Here is a 24317-nt window from a genome sequence, read left to right as displayed (position 1 = left end):
TATGTGTATCCATTTTCTTAGTTGCAATTAGGAAGTATGTAACCCAACTTTTTATATTCCTCACATAGAGGTTGCTCTATAACTATTTCTTGCTGATGACAATAAATTTACAAACAATATAATTAGATATTACTATATTAAGAAGTATTATCAAAAACTTAGAAACTAGACAGAATAGATGAGAATATCATGTTACAGAATAATATAACAAGCCCACTTAGTGATAGTGTCAAGATCTGCTTGTCTGAAAAATACACACTAGGGGCCGGCCCGGTGGCGCAGCGGTTAAGTGCGCATACTCCACTGTGGCGGCCCGGGGTTTGCAGGTTCATATCCCAGGTGCGCATGGACGCACCCGCTTGTCAAGCCATGCTGTGGCGGCATCCCATATAAAGTAGAGGAAGATGGGCCAGATGTTAGACCAGGGCCAATCTTCCTCAGCAAAAAAGAGGAAGATTGCCATTGGATGTTAGCTCAGGGCTAGTCTTCCTCACACACAAAAAAAATTAAAAATAAAAAAAAAAAATACACATTAGATCCCAGCAGCCCTTGCATCAAGAAACACCACAGAAAGTGTGCCTTTCAGAGTCTTTGTGTCTCCTTGACTTGCCTGATTCCAGAGGTTCTATAACTAATCAGAAAAGACAGATGAGATTCATTTTCAGAGTTGCCACGTGTCAAAGATTGCTGGACATTTGTCTGTCTAAAATGTCTTTATCCTGGCCGGCCTGGTGGCACAAGCGGTTAAGTGCGCGCGCTCTGCTGCCGCAGCCTGGGGTTCCTGGTTTGGATCCCGGGCATGCACCGACGCACTGCTTGGCAAGCCATGCTCTGGCGGCATCCCATATAAAGTAGAGGAAGATGGGCATGGATGTTAGCCCAGGGCCAGTCTTCCTCAGCAAAAAGAGGAGGATTGGCAGATGTTAGCTCAGGGCCGATCTTCCTCACAAAAAAAAAATAAATAAATAAAAATAAAATAAAATGTCTTTATCTTTCAAAAGTTAGAAACAGAAAGATCTATATCTGTAAGTCAAGACTGATTTATACTTGGGGACTAGGGAAGACCCATTGATCCTGGGCAGTATATATTTCAGACAAGAATCTGAAAGATCTGGCTTACTTTGGTGAGAGAGGGCATGGCAGCAATCTTGTCTCCAGGGCAAACCTCTGGCTGCCATATGCTTCTCTGGTTAGAGACTGGGATCCTGTCTATGTGCCCAACATTTGCATCTGAAAGTCTGTGCAAGCTTCAAAAAGTGAAGTAGAGCAGTGAACATGTAGATGTCTTTCTTATGCTGAGGGCTCTGAATTTCAGAGTGAATGGGAAGTAGAAGGGGCCAGAGCCATCTGGTCTGTACATATTATGTCTGAACAATGGGTAAACACCCAGGTTTTTAAAAATTAAATAAATATACATTCCCAGGAGACTGACTCCTTCCACTGTTCATTTTTGTTTATTTTATTTTTTTTCTGTAGGAGTATTCACATGTTATCTGTGTTCATAATTTTCACCTATGGCTGAATTTATACACTTAAGCTGAATGTTGTCTGTATGTCCGTAAATGATAAAATTTTTATCTTCCTTGTATGAGTGTCAAATATTTTCTTACTCTAGGAAGAAACTCATAAAGTAAACTATAAAGTGTGGGAGATCAAGATTTGGCCACCCTGAAATATATCTCTTTACCTTGATTGTTTTCTCTGAGGGACATTTGACCTCCCCCACTAACTGCCTAAAGAATTTGACATGGTGGCTCCTTCCTGGAACAGATCTTCTATCATGATGACTGTAAAGATAATGTAGGATAGAGGTTACAATAGGAAAAGCTCCAAGCCTCTTTTATCAAAAACTCTGTCTCTCCCTGACCACATTATCTATAGATGACCCTGAAAAAAATTGTCTTCCTGGCCTCTGAAGTCCCAGACCACTACCCACCCCAAACACGTTCCTCGCCTTTAGCTGCAATAGTTAAGCAAGCAGCTTAGACAGAGGGACGAGTTGCTCATTTCTGAGTTTCTCCCATATATACATGTTATTAAACTTGGTATTATTTTCTCCTGCTAACCTGTCTTCTTAATTATTTGGCCAGCCATAAGAACCTTAAGAAAAAGGGCAGAGGGAGATTCTCCCTCTTCCCCTGACAAAAGCTTCTTCAATCTAATGGAGCTCCAATTCTGATTGGCTACGGAGAATAATTAAGTGCTTTCATAAATTTAAAACAAGGAAAAGTTCTAGAGAAGAAAGAAATTGAATTTCTAACAATTTAAATATATTAACGTTTTAAGGGGAAAAAACAAACAAACAAGCAAAAAAACAAAAAACTTCTAACAGAAACTGCCAGCCCAGAAGCATTTACATGTAAAAATTGAAGTTCAGATATTCAGAATGAACCCTTGAACAAATCAGAATACGTTGGTCATTTTGGTTTAGAAAGACCTGTATGGTTTTCCTCATCATTTTATAACATGTTGGAATATAACACAAACATACATTTTATTTTTTATAAGATTTCGTTTTCACATAGAAAAATTGGTTAATCTGAACTTAATAAACTTCCTATACTGGTTTCACCGATCAGAGGAACTAGCATTACTTCTGCATATCTAACATTATTAAAAATGTAAAATTATGTGTTAAACCAAATTGAATTTTATTTCTGATAAGCTTTTTTGTTATCAACAGTAGTTGTGGTGCTCTATAATGTATCATCTTATACCTAATTTCCAATATCCTTTGCTAACTTTAATACCTTGGACTTATGCTAAATTGATAATTAATGAAAAATCTTTGGATACCTAGACAATTTTGAATGAGATAGAATGCAAAAGCATTGATTATCAGACATAGTTTTAATTTGCCTACTATTTTTATATATCAGATAACAGTTTGATAGGGTGTCTAACTACCTTTAGACCTTGTTAAGGCACATGTTTATTTTCGCCTCTTTAAGTAACATGAAAAGGGATGTGTTTAACCACAGGGATTCATAAAATGTATGCTAATTGCTGATCTACTGAGATGCTTGTGTGTGACAGAAATTCTCAAGTGTCAACCACCTATTTCTCTCTATGCTGGTGAGGAAAGAAGTTTGTTACGGTGTTAGTCCATTTGGGCTGCTATAACAAAAATACCACAGACTGGGCGGCATATGAAAAATAGAAATTTATTTCTCGAAGTTCTGGAGGCTGGGAAGTCCAAGATCAAGGTGCTGGCAGATTCGGGTCTGGAGGACCCACTTCCTGGTTGATAGATGTGTCCTCTCGGGGGGAAGAGATAAGGGGGCTGTCTGGGTTCTACTTTTAATAACCACACTAATCTCATTCATGAGGGCTTCACCCTCATGACCTAATCACCTCCCAAAAGCCTCACCTCCAAATACTATCACACTGGGGGTTAGGTTTCAAAATATGAATTTTGAGGGGACACAAAGATTCAATGTATAGCAAATTACTTTAGTTCAAGTTGTAATTAATATGGGTGGTTGAGACTCTACTAAATACCCTGTGGCAAGGAAATATAAATGTGTATGCAAGATAATGGATACATTTTTGTTTATTAAGAGAAAGAAGAATAATTTGTTTTAAAATATAAATGTCTGGTTGTGCCACAGTGTGTAATAAAATGATAAAGGACAAAACTTGAGATGAAACAGAAACTTATAGAAGTTTGAAGGAAAGTAAACTTTACTTGTCTTAGTTTAAGTACCTGCAAACAATTTTCTTTTAAGAACAAATTTTATCTTGGGTTAATTTTCTAGCTCTGTTCACTGAAGACCTAACAATGGTGGAATGTCAACTATGCTACTAGGAAATATTTCTCAGGGTAAGAATGATTGAGCTGGTAAATTCTTATCTGGAGTAAAAAGATGATGAATGACCTATTAATTCTTAATGAGAAACCATAGGTTTGGGCTTTTCTGAAAGCAGAAACTCTAGTGACTGGCATGTCACTAGAGGGACCCTGGAACTATGTTAATGGAGCTGTGGCAGGAGATGCTGACTCTTATGGGGCCTGTATATTCTAAGTGAAGGTGGATCCTACACACACCCGCTATCTCATCTTTTTCCCCCTGAGGTGTCACTTTACAGGGGAAGGGAAAAGTCTAACAACTGGACTGCTGTGAGAGCTCCTTCTGCAAAAGAGAAATGTCTGATACTATCCTGCTGGTATGCTGTACTTCCTGTCCTTATCTAAAGTGAAATCCAAGTATATATGTGACCTTTTGATGCCATGTTAAAATATTGTTCAACAAGCCCACTTAAGAGTCATCTAACTCTAGGGGGATGTAATTTTGCTTAATTTAGTGTTTACTATTTATGGGATCTCAGACATGTACAATTATATAATTAGACGTAAGAAACTGCTAAATTATGTTAATTTTCTTTTTGGTGTGGAAGAAAAGATAATCCCACAGGTTAAGATTGTATTACCTTTAGGATATTAACTGGTTTACATACAATTTAGGAATTTTATTTCAGTGTTATTTTTTATACTCTGATTGTATAGTCACATTTTTATATTCTCTTTTGAACTGGCTTCATCATTCTCCTGTTTCTCATTAAAGAGTTAAACACAAATTTTGATGTGTTCTTCATCTATTTGAGAATTATGTTTTACAACTTAAAAAAAATTATACTTTGACAGCAACAATTTATAAACAATATTCAATTACTAATGATGATAGCTGTGTTTTCCGTAAAAGATCCATACATAGTCCCCAATTAGGTAAGCTGCTTGAGGTGTCATCAGAGACTCAGTTGTATTAAGGCTCTATAACACCTTGAAGGAAGTGTTTCTGCTTCTACAACTTCCAGTGATAACTCGATATTTATCATTCAGCCTACCCCACTCCAGGAAGCATGGTTGAGATAGAAACTAGCCAGAATCATTTTACTCAGATACAGACTGACACATCTAAAATTGGTAGCATACGTAGCGCCAAATTAATCAATCCTAAGTAAGTAAAAGGTGTGTGCTGTGTTATGCAATAAGGTCTGACTGTTTCAGAGTCTACTGGGCCTAAGGTCAGCTTTCTTTTTTTTTTTTTTCACATTTTTAAATTTATTTTTTTATTGATTTATTTTTTTTTGTGAGGCAGATCGGCCCTGAGCTAACATCTGCCAATCCTCCTCTTTTTTTGCAGAGGAAGACTGGCCCTGGGCTAACGTCCATGCCCATCTTCCTCCACTTTATATGGGATGCCACCACAGCATGGCTTGACAAGCGGTGCGTCGGTGCGTGCCCAGGATCCGAACCGGCGAACCCCGGGGCCGCTGCAGCGGATCATGCGCACCTAACCACTTGCGCCACCAGGCTGGCCCCCAGGTCAGCTTTCAAGCAAGAACTGAGATTCAGACAATTCAAACAACAGCAGCCTGGGAATCCCAAGGCTCATTAGGCTGAGCAGTAGCATAAGGACCATAAAAGCCTTTGACACAACCAGAGCCCTAGGGACAAGAGATCTTTCCAATCCATACAGCCAGCCCTCAACTAGGGCTTGACTCATAAGGAAGAAGTTAGGGCACAGAGTGGACAACTGTGATGGTCATCTGAGAATTTCTCATTTTGCTGGCTTGAGACTATGAACAAAGGACTGGTGGACTGAATAGCAGGGTAACATATTCTTTCCTTGAACCCACATAGCTCCTGACATGCAATGATGTAGGTTTCTCACATACGTTTATTCAAAACTCCACTCTCTTCCCTTGCTCCTCTTTCTGTCACTGAAACCACTTTTATACCTCCTGTTGTCCATGCTCCTTTTTTCTCTTTGTACTCTGACATTCATCATTTTTAAATTTAAGAAGTCATTTGAGTACTGTGGTTCCAAGTTTATACAGTTATAACCATTCACAGAACAATGAAATATACATAACATCAGGGAATTCTAGGGCTGGTGGTATCTTGGAAGGTGGTTACAATGTTTGGATAAGATAGGATCAACTTTATATAACAGAAGACACCAGATTCATGGCAATATTGTCTTAAGACTACCTAATTCTACCATAGTGTCACTTAATATTTTGCCTAGAGCTACTTCTAGATTGAAAATATCCTAATCTACACAGAGAGACATCTGCTAATTCTTAACCACCTCAACGGAAGAAATGTATGTATGTCTCTTGATTTTTTATTTGTAATCCAAAATATTTCCACTCAGTGCTGGGGATAGATGTAAGTGCAGAGTGGGAGAAAATGGATAAAGCAATATCTTAGTGTATCCTTTATTTCTCTTAAGTGTACCTATGGTGTTGAAAAGTCCAAGAGCAGCATAATTCTGATTTCCCTTATTACCCTTTCCTACAAAACGGGTCATGGTGAGCCTCTTTTGCACATGCCTTAATGATGTGGATCATTGCCCTTGATCTCTTATTTTGATGATTAGTGTGTCCTAGCCTCTGTCCTACTTATTCTGAGTCTGATGCTTCCCTAAACTTTAAAGTTAAAGATTTTATTTCTTGTTTCTTGTACAACTTCCCAACCTCTGTCACCTAGGATAATAAATAAAGACAAAGATCTTGAGCTTCTTTTCAATCCTTCCTAAATAATTTGTTTCCTAACATGTACAATTACAATAACTACTAACCTTTGTACAATATAGCAACTCATAATGAAAAACATTGTTACTTCAATTTGATAAATTATTAGGCAGTAAGAATTGTGGTGTGAGTAAAAAGATAAATAAGAAATATTCTCTCACTTTGAGGGACTTAGTCATTTTTTGTGTAAATGTATGGTGCTCATAGACAGATTACATTTGATTTTCAAAACAACCTTGGGAGATATTATTATCCCTAAATTAGATTGTGTAAACAGATAATAAAACTCAGATTTAATACCTTGGCTGACGTCACTCCATTGGTGAGTGGTAGATTGGATGTGGATACTTTATTCCAGAGCTCTTGTCTTTAAAGGGTATAATTCTGTGTACTAAAAAAATGGAATGATCCTCATGCTCTCATCACTCCATGCCCAGGTCATTGTCTCCCTTCCTAATTTGTTGTAAATGCTATTTAAAAGCATTACAAAAATAAAGAGTTGGAAGAGAAGCAAAATGTTCTTTGTTCTATCTGTACAGGAATGTACGTTTTCTACCTCACAGAACTTGCTTAAGTTTTTTTCATTTTGGAATATGATTCCATAACTACCAGACTCAAAATCTGATAACTCATACATATATATACTTTATCCTTCTGTCTAACTTAAATCTCTCTTGTTCCAATTTAATTCTTCTTTCTCTAGGTCACTTGGTATTCTTGACTTGATGAAAAAAGACAATGATTCTAAGGCGACAGAATTTGCTCTTCTGGGCCTGTCATCCTCCTGGGAACTGCAGCTATTTCTCTTCTTAATATTTTTGTTGTTTTACATGGCTATTGTCCTGGGAAACCTCTTGATAATGGTAACAGTGCAAGCTGATGCCCGCCTGCTCCAATCCCCTATGTACTATTTTTTGGGCCATCTGTCCTTCATTGACCTGTGCCTGAGCTGTGTTACTGTGCCCAAGATGTTAGAGGATTTTCTACAGCAGAGAAAGATCATCTCTTTTTCAGGATGCCTGGCCCAGATCTACTTCCTGCACTTCCTGGGATCCAGTGAGATGTTTCTGCTGACAGTCAGGGCCTACGATAGATATGTTGCCATATGTAGTCCTTTGCATTACCTGATAGTCATGAACCGCCAGCTATGCCTTCAATTGGTTTTTGCCTGCTGGTGTGGGGGTTTCATCCACTCTATCACACAGGTTGCACTGGTCATCCAGCTGCCCTTCTCTTGCCCCAATGAACTGGACAATTTCTATTGTGATGTCCCAGAGGTCATGAAGCTAGCCTGCATGGACACATACATGGTAGAGGTGCTGATGGTCTCAAACAGTGGTCTGCTATCTCTTATCTGCTTCTTGGTCTTGCTATTCTCTTATGCTGTCATCCTGATCACCCTGAGAACTCGCTTCCACGAGGGCCAGAGCAAGGCACTCTCTACCTGTGCCTCCCACCTAACAGTGGTCAGCCTGATCTTTGTGCCGTGTGTATTCATCTACCTGAGGCCTTTCTGCAGCTTCTCTGTGGATAAGGTATTCTCCATCTTTTACACAGTGATCACACCTATGTTGAACCCCCTCATCTGCACACTCAGAAATGCTGATATGAAGACAGCCATGAAGAAGCTGAGAAAAAAGCATGTGGCCTCTTTCTGCCATGTTAAAGGATGAACGAGAAGAGGTGATTTAGGAAACATACTCTCTTGGGATGCTCATAACTCATCCCGTACGTGAGTACGTGCGTGAAAGCCAATTTGGTGACTTTAGTATAAAAGAGAAGCCAGCATAAACATTTTACCGCAATGCTATTGATTTTAGTTGGGAGGCGTAGATGGCTTTCTTAGCTATTAAATATTAAGCAGTGAACTCAGGAGTGTTTACTGGTCCCCTAATAATAACAGGAATTAATTGAGTGCTAGTGTCAAGAGGACACCTTGGAAGATCAACTCTTCTACTCTTTTGTCTATAAATGGTCTTCATTAATTCAATTCATTTCGCTTTTAAACTCTCTTCAAATGAAGGAAGATATTACATCTCCTTTTTGTACTGCCCCAGAGTTTAACAACTCTTAGTGTCAGGAAATTTATTCTGATGTCTCATCAATGTCTCTTCTGAAGCAGTGTGGACCCCTTTTGTCCTGTCTCTCACAAAGCCTGAAAACAGCACTAACCACCCCATATATTAGTGTTCACTAGGAACTGTGTTTTATATTGTGGCAAATTTGAGAAATGCACTTGAATTCAATTCACTTGAACACATGCCCTTGGCAAAGTTTACGTGTGAAGGAAAGGAAATTTGGGAGTGCTGGGGTGATGGAAGCTCGTAGTATTCTGCCTAGAGGCTTCTCTAGGAGAGGCGTTCCATTTCACCTCAATTCCACTCTTTGAGTGGAATTATAGGGCAGGCAGGTTGATAAGCTGGCTCTTCAACTGATCATAATATTTAAGAGCTCTGAACTCTAAAGAAAAAGAGAAAAAATAAATGAGTTGTGGTTTAAAGCATTCACAGTTATTACTTCTGAGTCTCAAAAGTGCTTTAAGGAGTAGGTAATGTTATTCAACTTCATTTTTATGAATCAACTCAGGTTTGTTAAGTTTCTTGCCCAAGATCACTTAGAAAAAGTATAATCAACCCAGAAAGCTAGTAATTTCAGATAATTACAATTAACCCAATATTTTTCTCCCCAGGAAGCGTATTTATCTCAATTAGATGGACCAATTACTTAATTTCTACTATACCTATATATGAGCTCCAGAGCTAGGAGATCTGTAAAAACATTCACTTAAACATTTATAAATAAACATTAAGGTTATCTATTTTTGACATAAGGCTCTTTGAAATTTTTATGGCTATGGAAAGGTATTTATTTTATTTCTAAGTAATAATATGACGATAGATTTTTAGCAATATTTTTGTATTTACTCACTTTATTTCCCAATCAATTGCTATAGAGAGGCTTTTCTGATTACTTAGCTGAAAAATACACCTCGAGAGAAAGAAGTCTGAAATTCCACTTAATATTAGGATATGCTAGGTAATTTGCAATATGCCTGGTAATGGAAGAACTTGGGCATCTTGCTATTTGGGTGTTCCACCAATCATCAATAGATCACCCAAATGTCTAATTATGAAGTCTTTCAATATCCACAAGAAGAAGGCGGATGCATTCTAAGACAATATGTGAGCCCAGATCGTTGAGAGGAGAAGAGCAGAGAGGTCAGAATTGTGGACTCTGGAGTCAGATAGCCTCATCGTGGTCCAGCTCCACCACTTACTGGAGGGCAAGTGACTTAACCTCTCAATGCTCCTTTGACTGTACAATGAGGACAATAATAGTATCTGCATCACTGGGTTCTCAGGAAAACTAAGCAAAATAATACTTGTAAGACTCTAAGAATCATCTCTACATATGGTCAGAACTCAAAATATATTGACTGCTTATGTTACCATTATTGCTAATTGTTCTGTTAAATTAAAAGGGAAATAAAGGCTGAAAGTATATTGTGTAATTGTTTAATCCTAGAGCATCACAGGACAGAAAGTTGAACCAGCGCTCTGACTCCAGACTCCTGCTGTATGACAATAAAATCCCTAACAATTCCTCATTCATATTGAAATTAGCCTCGACACAAGAAGTTTCATGTTAGGTGATGTATGCGTCCTCAAAATTATGTAAAAACTCACTTTTTAAGGACTTTTTAAAATGTTCTGGTTAACATCTTACTTTCAAGTCTTTTATATCATTTTTTAAGTTAAATAATTAAGACAATTTTAGAATAGTTTTAAATTTACAGAAAAGTTGCAAAGATAGTACAGAGTTTCTGTATACCTCATACTATTTCTCCTATTGTTAACATCTTACATTACTAGGGTACATTTGTCACAACTAATGAACCAATACTGATACATTATTATTAACTAAACTCCACATTTTATTTAGATTTCAATAGTTTTTCCTTAACAAATAGGCTTACCCAAGTTATCTATTTTTGATTTATCATCATGCTAGCTATTGATTTATTGTCTTTGTGCTCTCTATGTTCCCAAGAAGCTTTTTGTAATTATTCTATAAACAAACACAAGCACTTTGTGAGCTTCTTTCACTTAGAGGAAATGTTAAAATCTAGAATGTAAGTACTCACAGTACTGTTTGGTTCCTATCTCTTAAGCGAATAATTCTTTGACTTCTATTTTTCTTCAAGTCTATAATTTCTCATCTGCAAGTTCTATCCTGCCCCAGACTCTGGTACAAATTTTATCATGGGAATCTGTAGGGGTATAGAGTGGGCGTGGGGATAAGAAAATCTCAGACAATACTTAGGAGTCCCCACATTATTGACTTTGCTACAGTACAACTCTAAACCTTGGACCCAGTTCCAGTCACTAATGATCCTAGTCCCCACTTACTGCCCCAGTCCTGTACCATTGTACAACGTCTGAACTATTTGTAGTTTCCTCATACCTTTATGCATCTGAATGTGTTACTTCCTCTGCTAGAATTACTGACCCAATTTTTGCCTTCAATGCTCAAATTAAGAGTCTTATCTTTTTGGAAGTAATCTCTGGTTCCATCCTTGTAGTTTTATCAGCTGATCCTCATATAAATTCTCATAGCGTGCTGTATCTTTAGTGAGAATAGCACTTACAAATTTTATTGCAATTTTCTTCTCACTTGTTGTGCTGCCCCATTATTCAGTGGTCTCTGTAACTAGAGTATTGAACACAATGCCCAGCCAAAAATAAATGCTCAATAAATTTTTTTATTGAGATATAATTTACATATACCATGGTGTAAGTTTAAGGCGTACAGCATGTTGATTTGATACATTTATATCTGCAATATAATTACCACCATAGCTTTAGCTAACACCTCTATCATATCATGTAATTATTATTATTTTGTTGTGAGAACACTTAAAATCTAGTCTCTTAGAAACTTTGAATTGTATAGTACGGTGTTGTTGACTGTAATCACTATGCTGAGCATTAGATCTCCAGGACTTCTTTACATTCTAGTCACAAGTTTGTACCCTTAAACTACATCTCCCCAATTCTCCCAGCCCCAGCCCCTGGTAACCACTATTCTACTTTCTGTTTCCAGTTTGGATTTTTTTGATTCCACATATAAGTTATGTCATACAATATTTGTCTCTCCCTGTCTAATTAAACGTTATTTTGAAGGAAGGAAAGAAATGAAAAAATAAAAAAAAGAAGGAACATAGGAAAGAAAGAACAAATGAACGAACGAAGGAAAGAACAGAATACGATAAGGAAGAGAAAGAAAGAAAAACATGTGACACAGTCCTTCATTTCAAATGGAATTTGAGTGGAGAAACCCAGTAAAAACAGGACAGCCATAATTAGCCATATCTGTGTCTAAACAGCTACTTTATTTCTAACCTTTAGAGTCATAGAACCATAAATTGTTACCAACAACAACAAAAAGCAATTTTTTGTTGCAACATGATAATCCTTTTACCTCAGAAAGTCACTAACCGAGGTGAATGCTTTTTGGGTTCCTATATTTTTCTTGTGTGCCATTCAAACACATGATCCAAACACATTCAAACTTTAGGCCTGACCTGAAAGTCCACACTGTAATTTAGTGACAAGCTTTGTACTCGATTTCAGAGGTGTAATCCTCAACTCTAGTCAAGCCTCCTTGACCTAAATCCCTTAGAAATTCATTCATGTAATAATAGGACTGTAGGACTGAGGCAGTATTTTCACAGTGCCACTAAATCAAACATTTTGCTTGTCTACTTGAGCTTCAGCAAATTTTAAAATGAAGCAAAATATTTTAATAGTTTTTTAAACAAATACATTATTTTGTCACTAGGTTAGTGGTCCAATAGAGTGATACTGAGTATCACCTCCCCCTTCCCCCCCAAGCCCCAACTTTGAGTCAATTGTGCAGAACCGTGGAAATGGCCTGAATATTTATGAACTAGTTATTTAGCAAGTAGCCTTCAATATAGTTTTACAAGGAGTCATTTAGTGGGGATTACACTTGCGCTTTCTCTGCCTAACAATACTCTCCAACTGCTGCCCAATCACTCGCCCAGAAATCCCCTCAGGGTTGTACTGAGGCATAAAGATTGCTGACAATTTCTCTCTTGGCAGGCAGGAACATAGAAAGAAGCTCTTGCAGACCAAGATAAAAACCCACGGCATGGCTATAAACTCATAAAATCTTGTCTTAGAAAAAGAGAAAGAGAGAGAGAGAAAGAACAAATTAACAAACTAAGAAACTCAAGACCTCTTTTTAGGCTGCAGGTGTAATCTTTTTTTGTGAAATGTAGCACATAAGAGAAGCATCACTATACATCACTCAATCTTTTAGTGTGAATATCTGGATACAGATCACAATATTCTGTCTCATAAAAGTGTATTGATCCAAGATCTCAGGTTTTCCAAATCCATGTCGTGGGACCACACTCAAGAAGATGGCCAGAGTAAGTTTCCTTTCTGGAATGACAAGTTAGTAAGGTGAAAGAGGCAAAGGCAATTTTCACGTATTCAAATTGTATTCAAGGATAAAGAGGAATCTTTAAATTCTTCACTCACTTTACAACATCTATTCCAGTAATGCTATTAAGTAATTTAGGAAAAGTTTATTACAGTTTAAAGGGTGTGTCAATATAGTCCTAGCTTTATCATTAACAGTGAAACCTGGATAATTCAATATCCTCTCTCCACTTCATTTATTTCACCAATGGTTAAATGAGTGGAATAAAGTCAAGTGATCTCTAGGATCCTTTTTACCTATGTAAGTATAGATTTTACATAAGTTATAGTCCAGTCTAAGAGGACTTGAGGAAGTCATTTAAAGGTATCACAATAGCCAAGACTTAGAAGCAACCTAAGTGCCCATGAAGGGACGAATGGATAAAAGAAGATGTGGTATATATATGCAATGGAATACTACTCAGCCATAAGAAAGGATGAAATCCAGCCATTTGTGACAACATGGATGGACATTGAGGGTATTATGCAAAGTGAAATATGTCAGAGGGAGAAGGTTAAAAGGAAAATTTTCTTAAACTTGTCGTCTGCTCTTAGTAAAGAAATTATGAGAGGTTTTTTCTTTGAGTAGTTTGCCAGAAGGGTAGGGATTGTGTGTTTTATCAAATTAAATGTCCTTTATTTTTTTATCAGGCCATTAATCACAGGTCGTAAGGTTTTCCCTACAACCATTTAATTTCCTACATTTGCCTAGAAATCTTTAATTGTCACTATGGTTAAATGGATAACTAAGCATCGTTTCATAGGGACCTATGATATTGTGTGGGTAAATGTTATTGATGTAAGTATTTTAAAAATTCTACAACAGTCCTAAATTCTGATCTGCCCTGGTTATCAGTCATAATTCTAGTTATTATCTTGAAGTGCTATATGTCATGAAATAACCAAGTTTCTTTGTCAATTGTCATTTTTAAGTCTCTTTTTGTTTACAGACAGTTATTGTTTTACTCGATGATTTTGCAAATGTTTTCATCTTTAGAGAGAGATTCATTGAAAGGACCCTGATGCTTATTCTAAAATACAAGTTTCTGACAAACTTTCAGATTATAGAACTGAACTGGGTAAGACATTACAGAACTGTAACGGAGAAACTGATGGCCCTATGAAACTGCTAACAGAAGATTAAGATCAATAATCAATTACACAGAACTGAATGAACTGATGAGGATTATTATAATTTTATGACTTTTGTTTGAAATATTGCTGAATTTTTTAAAAAATGTTTTTTTTCAGATTTAAGGAAAAATATCTCCTTTCTCTTAAGCTAATTATGACTTACAGCAATTTGGGAAATTATACTTTTGTAAACAGAATTGAAACATTTATCTTTTTCTCTCTATACAATCTCTCCAGAATTTGGAAATTCTTAGTAAGTGAATATTCTTATTTCATGGCAATATGGTTATTTGCATAAGTTCAACAAGAATTTGTTCTCCTTATAACAGGACACGATTGGAAACATTGGTTATATCGCCAAAGCTTTGACTGAAATGTCATATTTGAGAGAAACATGCATAGACTGAGATATAACCAGATAGCTTTTGAGAGAAAAAGGTTGAACTTTATAGAATAAAGCCAATTGGAAATATTGGCCTGGTACCTTCTTTACAGCGTTCTGAAGAGCAGCCTTACTGGGTAAGTAAGGAAAGTCATTTACATGGCAGGTGCAAGGAGCCTCAATATTTTGGGGAACCTCAAAAGAAGAGAAGAATTCACCCAAATCTGTAGGTATTGCAGGTAAAGTCTGATGACAAAGTCCTTGGCCTGGCTTTCCTGGCCTCTAGAGGCCTTTAAAGTTCAATCTGAGATTCCTTATAAAAAGTTCCAGCAAAACAGATTTAAAAGAGCCTATATGATCAATTGCTGTTCTTGCTGTACTTATGCAAATACCTGGGCCAAGTTTATTGAAACTAGACTTATTTTACAAACCAATTATTCTTAGTTTGGCTATCTTTGATAAAAATGAGGGTGATTTTAGAGATAAAAACTATATTTCAGTAAAAACTATAATACTCATTTGTGGATATTAGATTCTAGCTCTGTTCATTGTCTTTGAAGTTTTTGTTTTCTACCTATAAAATGGACTGGATCCTGAATTCTCCTAGTCTCCTGAAATATCTGGCTACAAATATCCAAACTAATGTTTTCAATTTTTTTTCCATCATTTGTATTTGAAATCATTGAGAACTGAAACCGCCCTTTTTCCTGAAGCCCTGCAAGCTGAAGCTGAACAACTTGAGGTAAACTTAGGGGAGGTCAGCACAATACACGCCTGTCGTGTGTAAGCCACTCAGAAGGATACCTGAACACTCAGTGACGTCATCAGAGACATTTTAAGCTGCAAAAGATGCTTTGACACTGACATCTAGAAATCTTCTTGACTGGCTGTTCCCTGGATTCAGAAATTGGTTTATAATTTGCTCCAACAATTAACTTTATTTTTCTTTTTGTTTCCATAGAAATACTTCTTATTAAATACCTGATTGCTTGCTTCCATAATGTAGGCCTAACTTTGGGAGCCCACCTGCATTACCGCCTCCTGAAATGAATTTGACTGGACAGATCTATTATCAGGACTAATAAATGTGTTCAGTGAGACAGAACAATCTACCACTCAGCTTCTGGACTATGAAATTTCTTAAAGTTTCAAAGGACTGTGAAACTTCTTAGTTCCAAAAGCGGAACTGTGGGCGATCAGAATTGGCCACCCCAAAATATGTCTCTTTGTCATGAGGATTATTTTGCACTGATTACTTTTAAAACCTTTAGACATGAGAGAAGCTCTAAAAAGTAGAATTTTCCCTTTGCAAGAGACATTTACTTTTGTAAGGGAAATCTCCATCTGTAAAGGTATCTCCCTCTCTGTACTGGGAAGAAGGAGTGATGACCTTATCTCTAGAAACTCTTATCAATGACAAAGACAAGGACTTAAACCTGCATATTAACCTTATTCTTATTTACTGTGCTTTTCTGGTAATCTCCCATAACTGACTCCCCCACCCCCAACATCCTCCCTTGTCTTTAGCTGAGGATAACATTTAGGTTGAGAACCTCCGCCATTTTGGTGAGTTACGCAGTTTTTCCTGGGTCTCTCCCCATGTGTATGTGTTATAAAGCTTTGTTTGATTTTCTCCTGTTATTCTGTCTCATGTCATTTTAATTCATAGCCCAGCCAGGAGGACCCACATAGGGTAAAGGATATGTCTTCCTCTCCTACAAAGTGAATAAACAACAAATTCTGAGATCATGCTACATCTCTTCACATCCAATTTGGAAGGTCACTTGCCCTTGAGGAAATGGTCTATCCTACACCAAACAGTTCTTTTCACTAAGAAGAATTATGCCTTGAAAATCTTCATGAGGCTTATTTATGTTCTCTCTGCTTATGTCTTCTTCACCAACAATATGCTGGCTCTTACATACTCATTACCGACACGGCCACATTACTTAGTTTCAGGGCCAAAATGATGTTGAAGCTACAGAGGTGAATAAGGCACTTGCTTTGACTGTAAAATTTAAGGGAGTGATGAAAAAACTTAGTAATAGAGATAAGAAAAATTTTTAAAAGTGGAAATTAATTCAAAGAAATCTATGATAAACAAAATAAATAATTTTAAATAAAGAGAAATCAGTCATAGTGTCATGCTGAGCCATATTGAAACCTGAGGCAAAAGGAAAAGTCTGCAACATTGATGTCTTTTTAAAAAAAATTGATATTTTGTTCATAAATTTCACATTAATTTTGATTTTTAAAATATTTATCTTGATGACCAAAGTCCCCTGGTAAATTTTGTGCCTGAGGCTAGGATGAGGAGTACACCCTCAACCTTACCCTGCCGGTTTTCTTGATATATAAATACCAATAATCCCTCATCATTTATTTACAATTTTTTTCTCTTTTTGCAATTTATTATAAGATGTAAAGTAACTTTTCTTAACCTTCTATTTACTTTTGACCTAATAAATATTCTTCCAAATGGGATTCTATTATCTCATTCACTGATAGGATTTTGGTGTTATAATTCAGAATTAACCCAATGTGGCATTATGTGACACATTTTAAAATATTTATTCCTTATGAAGCTCTGGTATTTACCCTTGCCTAATTTAGTTGGCATTCTAATAACTCCCTTTGGAAATATTCAGTAGGGTTGTAGTGGTCTCAAATCTCCTAAGCACTGTCTCCATTGCATCATAAAGAGTCAGAGGAGGTTTCAAAATCTAAGTTTCCCTTTGTGAGAACAAATATTTATGAACAATGAGAAGAATAATCAGTTAATGCTTATCAGGAGGATGGCGACTTTGTGAGAGTTACATAAAACCCCTAGAGACTCAAATTTCTTGGTGGTGGGTATTTCTATTCACAAGAAACAAGAAGCAGAAGAAAATAGAAAAAATATTGCAACTATTCTACTGGTTCATCTGCTGCCTTGGAATACAATGGAAGAGAGGTCAGAGTTTCAGTAGGAATAGCCAGAGGCTACGCTCCAAATTCAGCAGTGTGGCATTTTCTACTCTCTCTCCCAATAAATCTCCATCTACCCCTGATGCTTAGAACTACTTTAATGGTGGGCAGAAAATTTCATTCTATTATCGTAATTAAATGAAATTATCAATATCCTTTGGAGAGTTGGCATCTAGTGTTGAAACCAAGGAGCATACAAATGATTGATATGTTTTATTTTTCTTACAAAATACAGAAGAAAAGATGAAAGGGAGGAAGATGCGGAAAGAGTAGGCTAAGAACTCCAGAGAAAATCTTAACGGACTTTATGATTTTGTAGAAGATTAGCCCAGATCTCCAAATTTCCATACTCAACATATTTGAGATTGTCTTCTGTTGCTTATTGTCCTGTTATTCATCAACGTAGGGCTTTGACAGACAGAAAGTTCTGAAACTCAGAAAAACTTGATGTACAAAGAACTGACTGTGTTGGCAATTTTATGCGAAGGCTTTACTGCACGTCCACAATTTCTTCTCTCTATTAATCACTTGGATTTATGCAGCTGCATCACCCAGGGTTTACTCTACAGACATTGACAAATGATCTAGTGGCAATGTGTCCATTCAATAGAGCTACCTGCTAACATCTAAATATTTTAGGGTTACCTTTGGTTTAAATACACTTGAATGAATTACTTCTTATTACCATCATCAGCTCATATGATCCTCATATCACCCCTATCAGATAGAAGGAGTCAACATAGTGGTCTATTTGACAGATGAAAACTCAGCCTTCTGTAAGCTAAGTGACTTTCCTAGGGTCATACATTTAGTGAATTGCTGAGCGAAGGTATTAGAATCAGATAAGATGATTCCAAACCAAGAATATTTCTACATTATTACATTGCCTAAAAAGCTAGCATTTGAAGGGAATTCAGAAGTAATTTAATCAAACCATCCCATTTTATTGATGAGGGAATTTCCTGTCTGAAGACATATACATTTATTTAGTGCTTTATATATCCACCATCAGCATTAGTATCAGTTAAATATTTCATCATGTTCTTCAGCCTGACCTACATTTTTCAGAATATGTAAAACTTGTTAATTTATATTCAAACAATTTATAAGATTCGATCAATATGCTGACAGACATTACACTCAAATTTTTTGAAACTTTGTTAAATATATTCATTTTGTTAGAATGATACTAATGTTGTTTACTTTTCTTAAAAAAAGGTAAATCATCTTATTTTATCAGGTCACCTACATGCAGAAAAAATACATGAGGAAATAGGAAGTAATTAGTGAGGGTTCAGATTTGTAAATTGCAAGAAGTATACCATCCAAGAGAAAATGATGAGTATTGAAACGTAAATTATACATTTTTATTTTGTAGACCAAATGTTTAGAATAGAAGATGGTGGGAAGCATATACATTGCTCATTCTTGCTTGAAAGGTAAGAACAATGAGGTTTTTTGTTTTGTTTTTAGATATAATGGCAAAACAGGCAAGGGATATAATGGAGCAGCAATGAACGTGAGAACAAGTAGAGAGTGAAAAAATCTGAGTTAAAGAACATGAATAAATGAGAGGGAGAAAGATGAGAAAACGATAAAAGAGAGCAAGATGCAAAGAAAGCAAAATAAATAGGGAAAGAAAATTATGTGAAAATGAGAGACAATAAGTTAACAGGGGAAAAGAAGCCAAATCAAATATAGAAAAATACATTAGAAAAATAAAGGCTGGGTGATGAATAAAATGGACACAAGGAGAAAAGAGGGAAAACAAGGAAGCAAGCATGAGGAAATGTTTCAAAGAGATGGGGAAGTTAGCCCCTTGGATCTCTAAATACCTGGCTCCAGGAGCTGGTCTGACCACAGCTTGCACTCCAGGCCACACAGTGGTGCCTCTAGATGTTTGTGTCTCCATCCTTCTCCCTTGCTTTCCCCGCTCCTCTATTATATCATCATTGTCAGAGTCAGATGAATCTCTGAACTAGCTGAAATGGCAAGGAAGATTAGAGATACAGTGGTGAGGATTTAGATTTCTGTGTTAGCCTCTACCGACAATACTTTTCCCACCAATTTTCCCACCAACTTGGCTAAAATAGAATATTTTGTCCTGACGAGCCTGTAATTTGTATATTTTTTCCCCAGGAATTTATTTTATTTTATCTACAGAAATGTTCATCTGATACATAATCTCTGGGTCTATGCCAACCACTGTCTCAGAATCACAGGTACAGAAGGTACATAAGTGAGAATGGGACATGGGAAGAAAATGGGTCAAATATATCAGGTAGTATGGAACCCCATCAGATAGGTAATAGTGAGAAACCAAAGATGAAAGACAGGAAATAGGCAGAGTGGAAGAGCCTATAACCCTCAATCACAAAGACCTTCAGAAATCCTCTGATGTCTTAGAGACATCATTAAACACTAAGGCATCAGGAAATAACTCACTCATTGAGCTTGTGGGATGCAGAAAACCTAAGAGTAAGTAGAAGGGGGCTCTTGACTTACATTCTTGAGTGTATTTTTATAGGCAGATGATGGAATGAATGTTGAGACAAATGGGTGCTTAAGTGGAGAAAAGTTAAGAAGCGAGCAGAGAAGTTAATTTGAAGAGCGTACAAAGTAATTTTTTCTATTAAAATTTTTTGTAGGTTCCACTTTGCCTGTGTGGTGTGTGTGGTGTTTGTATACATATATATGCTGATATGTTGAAGTATGACTTTCATAAATTCCACCTGTGGCTTCTAGTAATACATGAGATCCCATATATTAACCACTTTGTTCAGCTTTAGAGATACTTAAAGCAGATATATATATTTTTTTAATAATTTTATTTATTTATTTATTTTTCCCCCAAAGCCCCAGTAGATAGTTGTATGTCACAGTTGCACATCCCTCTAGCTGCTGCATGTGGGACGCGGCCTCAGCATGGCCAGAGAAGCAGTGCGTCGGTGCGCGCCCGGGATCCGAACCCGGGCTGCCAGCAGCGGAGCGCGCGCACTTAATCGCTAAGCCACGGGGCCGGCCCAGATATTTTTAATATTTCCTAAAATATGTATCCTAACAATGCGCTGTATAGACTAACTGGTTTTTGTGTATTTTTTTGGCTTTTCTATTTCTCTCTCTTCTTCTATCTTTCCCTCATCCTTCTCTCTTTCTGTCTTTCTTTTCTAAGTACTAACTTACTAGCACTTTCTGTCAAAGATTTTCCCTCTTCTTTGTAGCTAAATAGTGTGGGGAACATTGGTATGTATTATATTTTATTTTTCTATATATTAGCAATTTGCAAACTTTAAAAACATTTCATACCCACAATAAAACATGTTTTGAGCATCTATCTTAAATATATACATTTATTTATAAAGTGTATATATACTATTATGCTAATAATATATTATAAATATTAAAAAGTAGCATTTTGAAAAGAAAAAAATAAAATGCAGTTATATATACATATATGCATAATTATATACATATTATATATATACGAAAAATATCATTTTCTTTCCAGTCCTCAATAGATCATCATGTGCTCCTTCTGCACTAAGCCTTAAATCTGGATTTTCCCCACAATAACTAGCGTTCTTTTATTTAGACAGAGTTCAATTTCTAATTCTAAGCTCTATAAAGCAGTGATTATAGGGGCCAGCCCTGTGGCTTAGTGCTTAAGTGCACATGCTCTGTTACTGGCGGCCCAGGTTCGGATCCCGGGCACGCACCAACGTACCACTTGTGCGGCCATGCTGAGGTGGCATCCCACATACAGCAACTGGAAGGATGTGCAACTATGACATACAACTATCTACTGGGGCTTTGGGAAGAAAAAGGGTAAAAAAGGAGGAGGATTGGCAATAGATGTTAGCTCAGGGCCAGTCCTCCTCTGCAAAAAAAGGAGGATTGGCATGGATGTTAGCTCAGGGCTAATCTTCCTCACAAAAAACAAAACAAAATAAAAGGAGTGATTATAGACTAGCAATATTATTTTTAACATTATTCAAGTACACAATTATTCAAGTACACAAAAAAGAACATCCATTGATCAAAGCTGTGTTAATAATTTCGTTATGTATTTAAACTAAATAGTACACTCCTGCATTCTTCTTCTACTTGTCAATCAGAACAAAAAAGAAAACTCTAAACATAAGTCATGTAACCACAGTAGCCCTAGTTTTCTTGTCTTTGAAAGGAATGGATAGGACTATAGGATCTTTATTGTTACTTCTATCTCTTCTATGCTATGATTTCATTAGTTGAGATAATTAATTTTTAAAAATTTTATACTAGCAGATTTTGTATTGTAGCATATTCTTTGTTGAAAGGCTCTCCCTTGGGTGTCATAACAGGATCAGAGAAAAAAGATTGGGACTATATAATAAGTATTGAGTTCAGATAGTGTTAATTGAGCTGCATGAACAAGGTATGGAGTGGCTACATAAGTGGTACTTAACCAAGGATCCAGCTAGGAGACTACCTCTAAGTTAAGTGAAAAGGAGAGCTATTGTTGGGCTATTGGTGATCAGTTTGGAGTCAAGGTAATACAAGAACACCAGACCAGAGAAGGATGATAAGAGAATTAATAAGAGAATACAGAGAACGAGGCAGAGAATTAGCAGGCAGGAACTGGGAAAGAACTAAACTTCAAGCACAGTACAACACAAAAATGGGAAGATCTTAATAATTGGAGTTAGATTATATCTCAATCAGGAAACTTCTATGACTCAAGAAGGTAAAGATCCCAAGGTGTGGGATGTCAGACTCTTAAAGTGGAGAGCAGTCCTACAGAAGCAAATGGTTGAAAGGGGATATGAGTGTGGCTTTGAGAACAGGATTTTTGTTGGTTTGTTGTTTCCTTTAAATATGGAGGATAGGGGGCCAGCCGGGTGGCCTGGTGGTTCGATTCTCATGCTGCACTTCGGCGGCAGCCTGGAGTTCCTGGGTTCGGATCCCAGGTGTGGATCTATGCACCGCTCATCAAGCCATGCTATGGTGATGTCCCACGTACAAAGTGGAGGAAGATAGGCACAGATGTTGGCTCATGGCCAATCTTCCTCACACCCCCTCCCCCCCCAAAAAATGGAGGATAGAAATGTTCAGAGTTTACCCAAGATAATGGAGAGGGTTGAACATGTTGTTTTTAGCTGAAGCAGTGGATATATCAAATATTTTTAGCTGGAGAAGAACTAGAGTCTAGATGGAAGAAATAGTAATAATGATAAACTCTGCTTCTTAATGCCCCTACAGACAGAGGAGATGGAGAGTGAGAACAGTACAGTGGTGGCAGAATTCATCCTCCTTGGTCTGACCCAGTCTCAAGATATTCAGCTCATGGTCTTTGTGCTAGTTTTAATTTTCTACCTCATCATCCTCCCTGGAAATTTCCTCATCATCCTCACCATCAGATCAGACCCTGGTCTCACAGCCCCCCTCTACTTCTTTCTGGGCAACTTGGCCTTCCTGGATGCATCCTACTCCTTCATTGTAGCTCCCAGGATGCTAGTGGACTTCCTCTCTGAGAAGAAGGTGATCTCCTACAGAGGCTGCATCACTCAGCTCTTTTTCTTGCACTTCCTTGGAGGAGGGGAGGCGTTACTCCTTGTTGTGATGGCCTTTGACCGCTACATGGCCATCTGTCGGCCTTTGCACTATTCAACTGTCATGAACCCTAGAGCCTGCTATGCCTTGATGTTGGCTCTGTGGCTTGGAGGCTTTGTCCACTCAATTATCCAGGTGGCCCTCATCCTCCACTTGCCCTTCTGTGGCCCAAACCGACTGGATAACTTCTTCTGTGATGTGCCTCAGGTCATCAAGCTGGCCTGCGCAGACACCTTTGTGGTGGAGCTCCTGATGGTCTTCAACAGTGGTCTGATGACGCTCCTGTGCTTCCTAGGGCTTCTGGCCTCCTATGCTGTCATCCTCTGCCGTGTACGTGGGTCCTCCTCAGAGGGGAAGAGCAAGGCCATGTCCACATGCACCACTCACATCATTGTTATATTTCTCATGTTTGGGCCTGGCATCTTTATCTACACTCGCCCCTTCAGAGCCTTCCCAGCTGACAAGGTGGTTTCTCTCTTTCACACTGTGATCTTTCCTTTGTTGAACCCTGTGATTTATACCCTTCGTAACCAGGAAGTGAAATCTTCCGTGAGGAGGTTGTTTAATCAGCACATAGCTTAATTGAAGGGAAAAAAATAAGAAATCAAGACTCGAGAATTTCATCTGAAATTAATTTATTCATTTCCAAATACTGCATTTATTGAGCATCTCCCATTTGTCAGGACTATTCTAGGCACTGTGAGAAAGAGTTATTAATGAGATGGGTATAGTTACTGCTCTCCTGGAGGTACAATCTAATAGGAATAGACAGTCATCAAGATAGAAAATAACAGCATGGTTTCAGGGAGAGGTATTGTCCTGAAGAAACTAAAAGGAAAAGCAAAATGTTAGATAGATAGATAGATAGATACATAAATACATAGATGGATAGTTAGAGAGTGTGGGGTCGAGGTAATCGGTTTACTTTCAGTCTTCAAGCAGAGACTTCAGGAGGAGGTGGCATTTTGGCTGATATCTAGATAAAGTGAAAGAGTCAATCATGGGAATACTGCAGGAGAGCATTCGAGGCAGAGGGAACAGGTAGTACAAAAACCTGAAAATGGTAATGAACTTGGTATATTTGAAGAACACAACAAAGTTCAAATTCACTGAGGTAGAAGAAGTGAATGTGAAAATAATTAGAATTAAAGTTGGAGATACTGGTTGTGTCCAACACATATATGCGCCTGAAGGGA

At 37.3% G+C, this 24317-nt stretch overlaps 2 protein-coding genes across 2 annotated transcripts; both read left to right on the top strand.

Moving 5' to 3' along the window:
- Nucleotides 1–7265: 7265 nt before the first annotated feature.
- LOC131405901 (olfactory receptor 4Q3-like) lies at nt 7266–8357 on the top strand. The gene has a single exon (XM_058541137.1). The coding sequence runs from the start codon at nt 7266–7268 to the stop codon at nt 8211–8213; it is 948 nt and encodes a 315-aa protein (XP_058397120.1). The 3' UTR covers nt 8214–8357.
- A 14416-nt stretch (nt 8358–22773) lies between these two features.
- LOC131405905 (olfactory receptor 4N2) lies at nt 22774–23703 on the top strand. The gene has a single exon (XM_058541140.1). The coding sequence runs from the start codon at nt 22780–22782 to the stop codon at nt 23701–23703; it is 924 nt and encodes a 307-aa protein (XP_058397123.1). The 5' UTR covers nt 22774–22779.
- Nucleotides 23704–24317: the final 614 nt, after the last annotated feature.

Source organism: Diceros bicornis, chromosome 5, assembly GCF_020826845.1.
Source record: "Diceros bicornis minor isolate mBicDic1 chromosome 5, mDicBic1.mat.cur, whole genome shotgun sequence".
Classification (NCBI taxonomy): Eukaryota; Metazoa; Chordata; class Mammalia; order Perissodactyla; family Rhinocerotidae; genus Diceros; species Diceros bicornis.
Note: the sequence above shows the minus strand (reverse complement) of the source record. Positions and strands in the feature narration are given on the sequence as shown.